Source organism: Pogoniulus pusillus, chromosome 24, assembly GCF_015220805.1.
Source record: "Pogoniulus pusillus isolate bPogPus1 chromosome 24, bPogPus1.pri, whole genome shotgun sequence".
Taxonomy (NCBI): Eukaryota; Metazoa; Chordata; class Aves; order Piciformes; family Lybiidae; genus Pogoniulus; species Pogoniulus pusillus.
In genome coordinates, this window is record NC_087287.1 from 16551949 (window position 1) to 16565133 (window position 13185).

General features: G+C 41.7%; 1 protein-coding gene across 6 annotated transcripts in view; it reads right to left on the reverse strand.

The window, feature by feature from the left end:
• Nucleotides 1–13185, reverse strand: part of HIPK3 (homeodomain interacting protein kinase 3) — a 103182-nt gene that overhangs the window by 5396 nt on the left and 84601 nt on the right. For 4 of the 6 annotated variants that reach the window (XM_064163808.1, XM_064163812.1, XM_064163807.1 and 1 more), the window contains 10 exons: nucleotides 12918–13102; nucleotides 11657–11816; nucleotides 11074–11197; nucleotides 6806–6927; nucleotides 6513–6637; nucleotides 6268–6429; nucleotides 5330–5626; nucleotides 3455–3595; nucleotides 1031–1266; nucleotides 643–770 (listed from right to left, as the gene is read on the reverse strand). In XM_064163808.1, the coding sequence (XP_064019878.1) occupies nucleotides 643–770; nucleotides 1031–1266; nucleotides 3455–3595; nucleotides 5330–5626; nucleotides 6268–6429; nucleotides 6513–6637; nucleotides 6806–6927; nucleotides 11074–11197; nucleotides 11657–11816; nucleotides 12918–13102 (1680 nt within the window). The remainder of the gene's footprint in view (nucleotides 1–642; nucleotides 771–1030; nucleotides 1267–3454; nucleotides 3596–5329; nucleotides 5627–6267; nucleotides 6430–6512; nucleotides 6638–6805; nucleotides 6928–11073; nucleotides 11198–11656; nucleotides 11817–12917; nucleotides 13103–13185) is intronic. The other 2 variants (XM_064163811.1, XM_064163810.1) reach the window with 2 other exon arrangements.

Genomic DNA, 13185 nt, shown 5'->3' on the forward strand with positions numbered 1-13185 from the left:
TACCTCCAGATAACTAACCAAAAGCTCAACCCAGCTACAGCTCAAATTTAATTAATTAGAAGGGGTTTAAACTCCATGTTACATGTCAGCTTCAGTCCTCAGCCACAGCAGACACATTGCTGGATAACAAGAAATGCAACTTTTAAATTAACTTGGGCTATCTTCCAACATTAGATTGAAGCACAAATCTCACTCTCTTCCCTCCCCTGCTTCACTTCTTGGCAGCAAAGGTAGGAAACAGTTGGGTTTGCTAAGCTCTACCCCATCTTTGGACGCTCAAAGCACAAGCAGCTGTAGTTTTTATCTGTGCACTAGGAGAATTTAGATGTAGGAAAAAGAAAACCACGCTAACAGATTATTCAGTTTTGTCTCGTGCTTTGATTCTGTGTAGGCATTGATCATTTTCCCAGTGTGGCTTTTCTACCATTTAAAAAAACAAAGTCAGTTGCTTTAAGAAAATGACTAAAAGGAAAAGATAGTTGTGACTTGCCCAGCAAGTTGAAATCCACTTTTAAACACCTGAACACCTCAGCAGTCAGGCTGCTGTGAAGGTGCAGCTGCCATTGCCAACAACTGAAACAGTAAGCACTCAGCACCTTTGGAACCTCAAGACAGAATATGTCTGCGAGTAAACACACATACCTGACTGAAGTTTATATGCTGCTGATGGAATGCTGATGTCAGTTTCTGCTGACGGTTTCCTGCAACAGAAGATTGGTTTATCCTTCCCAGGACAGACCGACCCTTTTTCAGTGGCTGGCTCATAGCATCTTTCAAGATATAAATGAACAAATGTTATGGCGTTGTTGTTACTGTTCTAACAAAAGTTAGACAAAGTTTCCTTTGTTCCATCATGTAAGGAGAAATACTACACTAATTAAAGTAAAAAAACCCAACACAATTTGGAAGTGTTTATTGCACATCAGCAGATATCTGAGTAGGCCAAAACCTTCATATGTTGCTACTGAATAAATATTCAAGTTTCTGTTCTTATCTACTGGTATAGAAAGGAAAAAAATAACTAACTTACCTGTATTCACCATCTGTTCATTAAGATGTAGCCTGTTCTCAAGTCTCATTGGTGGTACCACCACTGTGCAAACAGCTGATTTGGTTTCAGGATTAGCTGATTCTCTGGCTTCCTTATTGTTATTGGTATTAGCTACAAAGCCATTTTCTGCAAATGGGCTGTCGTGTCCTGAAGAGTCTGAAGTTGGAGACCCGTCCACTGTATCACATCCACTCTCCTGGTCATCATCTGACATACTATCAAAACCCAAAAAGTATTGCATTGAAGCAAATATATTTTCATACTACAGATGCATTTTACTAAAGTATACAATTTATGGAATTGAAACTACTCAAGAATGGATAACAACATTGCATTTTAATTATACAAGCACATACATTCAAATGGCAGGTCAATATTCAAACTCATTCTACTCCAAGTGCAAGGGTCAGAGAAAGGATCTAACTTCTGCTTTAACTTAGATGCTTAATTCAATTTGTGCTCACTGTTCAATTTATTTTTTTATACAATCTTGCACTTAGAATCCACCTGAAATTTAGATTTTTTGGGGAAAAAAAAGGTTGAAGAAGGTTATTTCATTTCTTCCTGAGTGAAAACATAAAAGTCTCCTGATGCTTATCACACTGGCAAAGAGCACATACTGATCTAATTTCCTTCTAGAAATCAGTCACATCCTGGAGCCTGCAGAAAGCCATCCCTGGGGCCTGTGAGAGTCAGGATGGCATAGAGAGTGCTGAGGAAGCAATCTGCACAGTGGCAGGGAGCTCCCTCTCATCTGCATATCAACCACAGCAGTTATGCTAAACCTTATCTGCTGAAAAATTAGGTCTCTGTGAAGCTCCTCTGAACAGCACTACCTGTGTGTGACTGACACATTCTTCTAAACAGATTTAGATTAAGCAGGCAAATGCAAGACCATTGACACAGTGGCTATTTGGGCACTGGCAGGCTGTGACATCCCTGCTGCTCAAAATGGTGCAAACTCATTAATTCAACCTCTCCTTTTATCAAGGCAGCTGGAAGGGGAAAAGAGTTGGAAGAACCATCTCATAACAGTGGCCTTTGCTAACATTTACTGAAGCTCCGTGCTTATGCCAGGAGAAGGCTAAGAAGATGGTAAGCACCAGCTGCCAGAAGTGAGACCAGAGTCCAAGCAGTGAAAATAGAACCAAATATCTTTTAGGCAGCAAGTAGCAAACCACCTGAGAAAGGACATTAATTTACAATGAGGTATTTTGCCAGAAAAGATATTACAGTATCACAGTATCATCAGGGTTGGAAGAGACCTCACAGATCATCAAGTCCAACCCTTTACCACAGAGCTCAAGGCTAGACCATGGCACCAAGTGCCACGTCCAATCCTGCCCTTGAACAGCCCCAGGGACGGCGACTCCACCACCTCCCCGGGCAGCCCATTCCAGTGTCCAATGACTCTCTCAGGGAAGAACTTTCTCCTCACCTCCAGCCTAAATTTCCCCTGGCGCAGCCTGAGGCTGTGTCCTCTTGTTCTGGTGCTGGCCACCTGAGAGAAGAGAGCAACCTCCTCCAGGCCACAACCTCCCCTCAGGTAGTTGTAGACAGCAGTAAGGTCACCCCTGAGCCTCCTCTTCTCCAGGCTAACCAATCCCAGCTCCCTCAGCCTCTCCTTGTAGGGCTGTGCTCAAGGCCTCTCCCCAGCCTCGTCACCCTTCTCTGGACACACTCAAGCATCTCAATGTCCCTCCTAAACTGGGAGGCCCAGAACTGAACACCGCACTCAAGGTGTGGTCTAACCAGTGCAGAGTACAGGGGCAGAATGACCTCCCTGCTCCTGCTGACCACACTATTCTTGATGCAGGCCAGGATGTCACTGGCTCTCTTGGCCACCTGGGCACACTGCTGGCTCACTTACGTATTATTTATCATACAAGCAAAAGGTACATCACAGACCCATCACTAACAACAACAGAAATTACAGAATACCAAAGAACGGCAAAGTTGCTCATGCACAGGGTTTTTATTTTCTGGTTGGTTGGTTTACCCTCCTTATTTTCCTGAGGGGAGAGGACTTTGTTTATAGAAAAAGAGTCATTGATATATATGTATATAAATTATCCCTTAAAAGCATGAAGGCAGGCAGGCCAAAATCTGAAACATATAAAACTGCCTGGCAGTTCCACTTCCTTGTCAATACATGCATATAGAGCCTTGAATTAATTTTACCACATTTACATAGTGCACAGAGTGGTTTGAAATTTTCTACCATTAGGAATGAGAGCAGAGCAATCTGTGCTGTGCAACTGCAGGCCAAGACATCACGTTTTTAAACACAGCATTTCGGTTCCATCAGCTGCCAACATAATGAACCTTATGCCTTTTCAGTGGCAACAGAATATGCTAGGGACTAGGATCTTTGTTTTTATAGAAAGGATCATAACTACTTACCTGTTGGATCTCTTGCAAGGAGATGGACTAGACTGTTCCGAGGAGCTGGTACTGAGAGTGCTATCAGGACTGCTGAGAGAACAGACGCGGTCAATGTTCAAGGTGTTCTGGCAGGCTTCACAGTCAAGGCTACCTTTACACCTGCCACACAAAAGGAGAGTGAGCAAACACCATCTCTCATTTGGTCTTTCCATATACTACTCACTTACGTGTCACTAGGAAATAAAAATGTTAGAAAAGGCCCCTTAAATGCAAACTGACATCCAATTCCTTGTTTCTTTTACATCCAAAAGAGATTTCAAACCTTTTCAGTGTTCTTTGGAAAATTCTAAATGTGCATTTTCTGAAACCCACTACAAAATTTTTCTACTGAATGAACACTACAACAATCAGACAAAAGGTTTATACTGCAACAGCTCAGAGCCCTGAAACATTTGACAAAACCCAGATTTAAAGTACAAGTTCCTCTAGTTCAGAAACATTACAAGTAAAAGTCAAATCACAGAATGTCAGGGGCTGGATGGGAACTCAAAAGCTCATCCAGTCCAAAATCCCTGTCTGAGCAGGATCACCTATACCAGATCACACAGGAACACATCCAGGCAGGTTTTGAGTATCTCCAGAGAGGGAGACTCCTCAACCTCTCTGGGCAGCCTGTTCCAGGGTTCTGTCACCCTCAAAGTGAAAAAATTCTTCCTCATATTTACATGAAACTTCCTACGCCTCAGCTTCCAACCACTGCACCTGTCCTGTCACCCAGCAGAATCTGGCTCCAGCCTCCTGGCACTCACCCTTTACAGATTTATAAACACTAATGAGGTCACCTCTCAGTCTCCTCCCAGCTCCCTCAGGCTCTCTTCCTAAGAGAGAAGTTCCATTTCCTTCATCTTTGGGGCTCTGTGCTGGACTCTCTCAAGCAGTTCTATGTTCCTCTTGAACTGGAGGGGCCAGAACTGGACACGGCACTCTAGATGTGGCCTCACCAGAGCAGAGTAGAGGGGCAGGAGAACCTCTCTTGATCTACCAGCCACAGCCCTTCTAATATACCCCAGGATGGCATTGCCCTTCCCTGCCACAAGAGCACATTGTTGGCTCACAGTCAACCTCCTATCAACTAGGACCCCCAGATCCTTTTCCCCATCACTGCCTTCCAACAGGTCTGTCCCCAGCCTATGCCGATACCTGGGGTTGTTCTTTCCTAGGTGCAAGACTCTACACTTGCCCTTACTGAATTTCCTTAACTTCCTTTCTGCCCAACCCTCCAGCCTGTCCAAGTCTCACTGAATGGCAGCACAGCCTTCTGGTGTGTCAGCCACTCCACCCAGCTTGGTGGCGTCAGCAAACTCATTGGCAGTGTACTCCATGCCCTCATCCAGGTTGCTGATGAGTATATTGAAACATTAAACTTTCAAGGCCTCAGTTAAAATGATACATGCTTCTTTGATAGCTTTGTGAAAGAACACTCCTTTGGGGGGACCATACTCTGCACCTGCTTTTATACCCAAACACACATCTTTTCATACTGTTAAACATGTTTTACCCATACGCATGTAACACTACCTACTGGATGTTGCTGCTAGAACTGATTACACAGAGCCAGGTGACTACTCTTCAACAAATAAACAGGGTATGACAGCCTGAAGAAATGGACCTTAAAATATTCTGGATTGAGAATGTCTCCTGTACCTAGATTGATGACACAGGCTTCTGAAATTATTCACTGTCAAATCATAGGGTGGCACAGAATTAACCTGTTAGTGAAACGCGGTTAGAAGCGCACTGCCTTTTTTCAGCTCAGACCACTTCAATAGAGTGGCTGTGCCAAGACAACTCCAGTGTAGCAACACCCCAGTACAAGGAACCATGGATTCTTACTCTCTGAGTGAATGTGCTTGCCCTACATCATCTTCATCCGTGTCACTGCTGATGGTGATCACGCTGACTGCTGGGCTAGGGGAACCGGCGATGAAGATAGCCTGGCGCTGTTTGCTTGGAAGAGATGAATCAGGGTCCAGCCTGACCGATGCTTCGCAACAGTTACTCTCCTGTCCTTCTGAGTTATGATTGTCCTGTGCTTCTATACAACTTATTCTCTTTACAGCCTTGAGGTTAAGTATCTTTGGAGCTATAAAGGCTGAATTTTGGATATTGGTATTTTGTAACACATTGCTCCTGCGAAGAGAACACACCGTTTGACTTTCAGTGAATCTCTGGGAAGAGATCTGAAAACTACAATTTTCAACTAAAATAATGTAGGCTAACCCACCAATGTTCTAAACCAATACAAAAACACCCACAAAACTAGTAATCAGCCATAAATACTTGGCATAGATTAAGTCAGAATTTGTCCCAAAAGTCCAAAACTACTTAATAGCCAAGACCAAAATTTGCCCCAACACTGGGTGCTATACATGGAAGATGCCATTTTCTTATGCATTGAAAACAGAAATGAAAATCCCACACTGCAAGCAACCCTTTCTACAGCATCTCTTTATTTTGAGTTGTCTAAACCTGATAGATCCCCATGCATATAACCTCTCATTAGAGCTGCCTCGATATATACTCACACTTTCCCAAAGGCAGGAAGGACAACTTTGCTATCACAATAGGCACTTACCAATCATCAGGAATTAAAACCTCTTACTACTGCAAGTCTTTTTCCATCTAGTCTTGAAGACTCCAGGCAGATTTTCCCAAAGATGGTTTAAATATGATCGTTGCTAACAAATGTGCCCTTCTTCAGGCTGTTCCTCTGCTCACTAAACATCAGTCACAGACATATAGTCTTTGAGCGTTAGAAATACTCCACCAACCTGTTCTGACACAGTTTGTTCCTCTTGGTAGCTGCAGGCTGAGGCCAGACAACATGTGCAATGCCCACACTAATTGGCTGAGGGGCAGACAAGGTTATCTGATGTGTTAAAAGAGGCTGTGGTATCAGTGAATTGTAATGGGTGCCCTGGGTAATCATCTTCCTGAGGAAAAGTAAAGCAAGTGTTAAATTGCAAGTCATTTGCATCAGCAAATCAAGGTATTGCACAAAAACATGTGGACTTACCCCCAGTCTCCAAACCTCTGTGGGCCAGCCACAGCATCAGAGGCCAGAGATGTAGCAGGAGCTGACACTGGTGCTACTTGCTGCCATGCAGGAACCAGTATTTGCTGGGTGTGATTCGACCACGTCTGTCATGAAGCAGAGAAGATTTCATGACACAGAGAGCTAATGAATTTACTTTAGCTGCCCGTAGTTCAGCACAAAGCAGGAAAGAGGCTGCAACAGAACTCTACAGGGCAAAAAAACATTACCCAGAGTAAAGTTAAGATTTTTTTTTTATTTTAAAAGAAGCCAACCTGAGATAGGAGTCCTGCTTGAATCTGTAGGGGCTGAATTGCATGGGCTTGGGTCACCAAAGGAACTGCGTTGTCCACTCTCAGGGAGAAGCTGGTGGGCTTAGCATGGTTTGTAGGAATTCCTATAAGGGTTAAAACCACATACCCAAGCTTTATTAAGCAGAACATTAGTCTGGCCTATATTTTCTGAACAAAACACAAACACACAGGAAAATGTTATACATTTTGCTGTACTTCACTGATGTATTTATGGTCTGATGACATAATTAAGAATTGCAAGCCAAATCAACATAGAAGATTTTTTTGCCATTACTTATCTGCACAAATATTGATGCTGTAATTCCCAGAAAGAGCTGTCAATAGCTACTATTTGGAAACAGGCTGCTAGGAAGTGGAATGGCTCTGGCAGGAAGTTCTGCAAAGCTAAGCATTTACTCTTTATCACAAATCACATTAAAAGTATCTGAACGAGGCAGACAAAAGTAAGCAGAATTGAATTTCAAAGCTTCTCACAATGGATTCCTGCACATCTCATGCTCTGTATTTCCAGCTAGCTGAAACTCATTCCTCTTAGCTTTCACAGCTGGCAATGCTCCAATGTATTACTATGTCTTTTACCTTGTTTCCCACAAAATTTTCTCTGTATGCCACCACATATTTGTAGAAGAATCCATAATCCTATTCCTCCTTTCATCAAAATAATTCCAACAGTGCCATACTTTGCATCTTACTACATGCACATAAGAAAAAGATGCACCTCGTGCTCTCTCTAGATTTTGTCACTGCCAAGGGAAACTAACAGAGCAATGCCACAATGTTTACTACTATTACTAATTTTTCATATAATAACATCCAACTAAAATGAAAGCTTTTCTTTTTTTGCAACAAATATTGCAACTGAACAGCTGTGCTACAAGAAAATACTGGCTAGGCAAACACCCTGACCTTCTGACTGCACTTTGTGTCTTGTGCTTTAGCAAAGACTAAGCAATGGGTGCTTGTAAGCAGCTGCTAAGGAACTACTGAACTAAAAGTGGATTTGTTGATTGTTTTTTTAAAGTCTTTACAACAAAGCAGGAAAGAAAGCCTTCAGCTGATGTAATTCTCTCATGCCATAACACAATACTGTGTTATAACCATGCAATCCAAAGCTTTTCATTCAGAAAGGCTGTCGACTGTTTTTTTCCACATAGCCACCTCAAACAGCAACATCTTAACTCTGCCAGAAGCAGCAAGACTTTACCACTTCAGATACTCGATAGAGCAGCCAAGCACAGAAATCCTGAAGCAGTGCCAGACACCATTAATACCTCTTTCCCTCTGTGCCAGCAACTCTACTTGTCACCTGTATGATGAAGACAATACACTGCCTTGATTCAAGCTGCAGTAGAATTTACATTTGAACCTTTATCATCATACACAGGACACAGATCACAGGTAATGTATTTGCCTGTACTAATTCCATCTCTACAATCACTTTATTCATTTGGGTGCTTACAAAACAACAGGGCTTTAACATCACAGAATATGTCTCTGTGTAAAGCACATGTACAACTTAAATAAGAAATTACTTAGCCATAGTAAACACTCAGAAGGAAACCTGCAAGCAGCTCATACAGCCTCTGTAACTCTGTACAGTGAACACTTGGAGCTTTCACAAGTTTCCAGAACCCGAGATAGATGGAGTAGCCACAAATAACATTGCTGACAAAGTCTGCTGTATCTCTCTTTATCTAAAGAGATAAAGACTTCCTGAATTCTAAGTTTAGGTTAAAAGTATTTTTTGGGCGTTGTCTTTTTTTCCCCAGAGTGTATCTAGTGTGACTTCTAGAACATCAAAATGCAGAGGGAGAACTAAGGAGGAGTTTTAAAGTCATTCTTAGAAACCCCTTCCTATAAACTCTATTATTTCAAGATCTGATCTCAACATGAAGCTGATCAGAACCAAGCCAAGATGAATTGTATTTTAGGAGATAAATAATATAGTCAAGCTAATACAAACAGTATAAACTACCTCTCCCTGTCAATAAATGACTATTACTAGGATAAGAAAGCCTGGGTTTCATCAGCTCCTCCCTGATCAGCCCATTGTAAACAGAAAAAGACCCACAAGTTTGGCTTGATTGGCTATGAGATGTAAATGAGGTTTTAAAGACTCCTCAAAAAGAGACCTCCATTTCCATAATGCAAATGCATTTGTGCAAGGAAAGCTCATTTCTGTGTGTCCTTCTAAGGATGCAGATCTTATTTGGTCATTTTCTCCACTGCCCTAGCATTTCCACCTTGCAGTCTTCCATATGTTTCAGAAAACTGAACTCAGAACTCAGGCAATTCAATCTTACCCTTTGTAATCCCGGAAGAGTTCAGCCAAGCTGCCCTTTCCTCCTCACAGCATAATGCCCTTTCCTCCTCACAGCATAATGCAATACAAATTAGCACTACAATTTAGTTGTGTGTGTTTTTCAGTCACCAGAAAGATGCAGCAGCTCTGTGTAGTTTCCTGGTTTGGCATAACCATAGGACAGTTAAGTGTGATTCTGTTTATGTAGGACACCTACATCTTTAAGAGAAGCCCCAAGTTTCCAGACAAAAGTTTTGTGGAACACTTAGAATGCAAATAAAAAGCCCAGCTCTATTATCTAGGCAGATATATCACAAGGATTGTGATATTTCCTTATACTTATCCCTAAGATACCTGTAAAGGGTTAACCCTCCTCGGGGGGTGGATCTGAACCTGACCCCAGGTCCTCCTGACCCCTCCCTGGGGTTGGATCTGACACCTGACCCCAGGTGTAGTGGTTAGCCCACTCCTACTTCCTGGCTAGGGCCCCTATAAAAACAGTGGAACTTCCTGATTCTCACTCTCTTTTTCACCTCCCTGCCTGCTAGCACCATCCTTGTTCCTGCTGCTGCTCCTGTTTTTACCATGTAGCTATCCTCCCACATAGTGGACAACCCCTTCCTGATTCTGCCTCCATCCATTGCCATCAATCTGGTTGTATATAATAGCTTTGTATTTTGTTTTCCCTTCCCTATACCTCTTTGTAACTCCCCTACCTTAAATACCTTTTATTTATTGTTATAACAAGGTGTTTTTTTCTTTTAACTTCCAAATTGAAGCAAGACTACTTATTTGGGTGTTTTTGGCCCTTTTCCCTCACTACATCTAATTACTTTCTTTCCAAAAAGGGGAGGGGGAGAAGGGAAGGCATCCTATTCTTGTATTGGTTCTGTTAGCTATATTTTGAGTCTCAGGGAAATTGAAACTAGAACCAAGACAATACCCTAGGGATCAAGGTGGGGGAAAATAACAACGAAAAATGCCATCACCAAACCAACAAAAGAAACAAAACAATCACCAAAGAAAGAAACAAAAAACAAGACAAAAAAAAAATCCACCACAACCCTGAAATTCCCTTACCCTGAAATTCCCTTCACCTCCTTTACTTATTTCCAAATAGCCTCATTTTGTGCTTCAGCTTTCACCTCCTGTCCCTCTGTTTTATCCAATATCTATATATGTATACATATACAGAGATAACTTTGTGTGACATATGAAGATGGGCTCTAGATTGCTCAAATCATTTTGTGCAGATGCTGATTTGCTGCTTCTTTCAGAAAGGTGCAATGATGCTGCATCTGACCACCACACTTATTTTTAATGATACAATTAAGTTTTTAACTGTACAGCTTAAGTGGGTATAATGAAAGACTCACACAGAATCACAGAATGTCAGGGGCTGGAAGGAACCTCAAAAGATTGAATTGCAAGATGGAATTCCAAGGAGACCTTAGCCTTCCTGCATCCTCTGGCAAGTGTCTTATTCCTCCCAGGTGGCCAGTCCCTCCTTCCATGATCTGGGGACTTTCTTCTTCCATGTGATTTTGTTCAGCAGCTCCCTACTTAACCATGCAGGTCTCCTGACTCCCCTTCCTGATTTCCTCCTCACTGGAATGCTCTGATCCTGAGCCTGGAAGAAGTATTTCTTGGGTATTAACCAACTTTCATGGGCCACTTTGCCTTGTAGCACTCTGTCCCATGCTATTTCCCCTAGTAATTGTTTGAACAGGAAGAAGTTTGCCCTGCTGAAATCCAGAGTTGTGATCCTGCTAGATATTCTGTTCCTGCTACTCAAGATCCTGAACACCACCATCTCATGACTGCTGCAGCCAAGGCTGCCCTCAACCTTCACTGCCTTCAATCACATGCTGCCGTCAGACAGAAATGCTCATACGTCAGGAAGAGTAACAATTAGAGTCAAACATACCTTGAATAGCTGGAGGACATATAATCAATGCCTGTTGGAAAACATCACTGCAACCAAACTGAGCATTTCCTGCCTGCAGTGGAATCCCTTGGTGCAAAACGGAATGGGCAGATGCAGTTAATGCCTACGGAAACAGATTCGACACGGGCAACATTATAACTGCATCTAAACCTCTCACACAACATTTGTGAAACGGCTTATGTATAACAACCAACTAAAACAACTTACAAAGAGCAACATTTCAAACACATGTCAGAGGCAGTGATCCTGTTTGGCCACTGGAGGGCATTAGAACACAGCACTGCTGTGCTGCAGCAATCCCAGTGTGGACCTGAATTGTGAACGTACTGAATTCCATATGGTTTCAGAACACGTGAGGCAAAAATGAGAGCAAAGACAGAAGATTTCGTCATTTAAAAGATATACTTTCTTTCAATTATGAAATTAGGGAAACTGCATTAACTGAATTTACAACAATAATGACAACCCAAACAAAGCAACACCCAACAAAACCCCCAAAACACCAAACCAAACAAAAAAAACCCAAACAAAACCAAACCCCAACTAATAAGCAAAAGTTTACCTGACTTCTTACTGGACCAATTTTGGTAAAGCTCGCAGTCAAATTAGCTGCACTGCCTGAGGCAACAGGTCTCATAAGTGATGTTTTATTGCAGTTAGCTAAGTCATAAGAATTTGATCTGCATTTGCAAATATCCATGATATGAAAACAGGACTTCACTCTATATAAACCAGAACAAAACAAAGTAGCTGTAATTAGAATTTCGTGTTTTCATAAACCAAATCCCCAGGAAAACAAACATAAGCCCTCACTACCCAAGTTTCACAGAACGGCATCATACCTGAAACAGAAATAAAAAGAGACTACTGCTATGGATATGTTCACATCAAGCCTTTGCAATGTAGAATTTCAGATGAAGAAAGAATGCTGCTACTTCTTGCTCCTTGCACCCCACCACCATTTTCTAACAACTGTGCACAAGTAGGAAGGAGAGTGAAGTACATGGATGGAAAGATCTTTCTTTCAGTGAAATGCCTGCACTTCAAGGAATCTACTCTCAAATAAACAACCTCAGAACTGCAAGAAAACTTTCAATATACTCCCTGTTAACCAACACAAAAAAGCAGCTCATCTCTAGAGGAAATGCCTACTCTACCTCTCAATGTCTGACAAAAACTAAGTCACAGAATCACACAGAATTAACCAGGTTGGGAAAGACCTTCAAGATCATCCCATCCAATCTGTTACCCAAATCTTGCCCTTTCCTTTCCACACCTGAAACACTACATCTTCATTCAGAGGCAAATGTTTGAATAAAATAAGGATGACTCAGGTAGCTGGGAGGGAGAGAGAGGAACAAATAAGCCACCCAAACAGAACTGACATAAGAATACATAAATAATACCTCAAGTAAAAGCCATTTGCTTCAAGATGCCAATATTTTTACTCATTTATTACCAGGGCTATCAAGAATTACTTTGGAGAAATAGGCTCAAGTTTTTTTCAGTCTCTTCATAACCCCCAAAATCAAGCTAACCTTTCTGCAGTGTTGGAGTTCTAACAACCAGACACAAAGATGATAGCTTAGAAATCTATTGTTTTAAAAGGTACTTTTCTAGTCTTTGCAGAAAATATTCCATTTCCATGACCAAGAAGATGAACTTCATACTGCAAGCACTCAAAAGAACTCTCTATAGCATTACAAAGATTTTTTTTCTCCTTGACAGCAGAAGCAGCAACACTATTTTATATATATATATATATATATATATCAAACACTGCAACAGAGATATAACAAAATTACTTTGTGTGTGCTACATACTGGTTGCTATGAGAAAAATCGAGGAGGTGCTTCATGGTAACAAAAGAATGGTTAAGGGTCTCAGCTGGAGTGATTCTTAAATCAGCATCAATAAGCAACATTTTCTTCAACAGACTGACAAACTCCCTCCTATCTGCTTTCTCTGCCAACAGGTCACTTCCTTCCAGATCCATCACCATGTTCACCTGGCATTGAACAAAGCAGTTGGAAGATGCAGATTAGTTTAACTCCTTTTATTGCTTTCTACTATCAAATATTCATATGCATT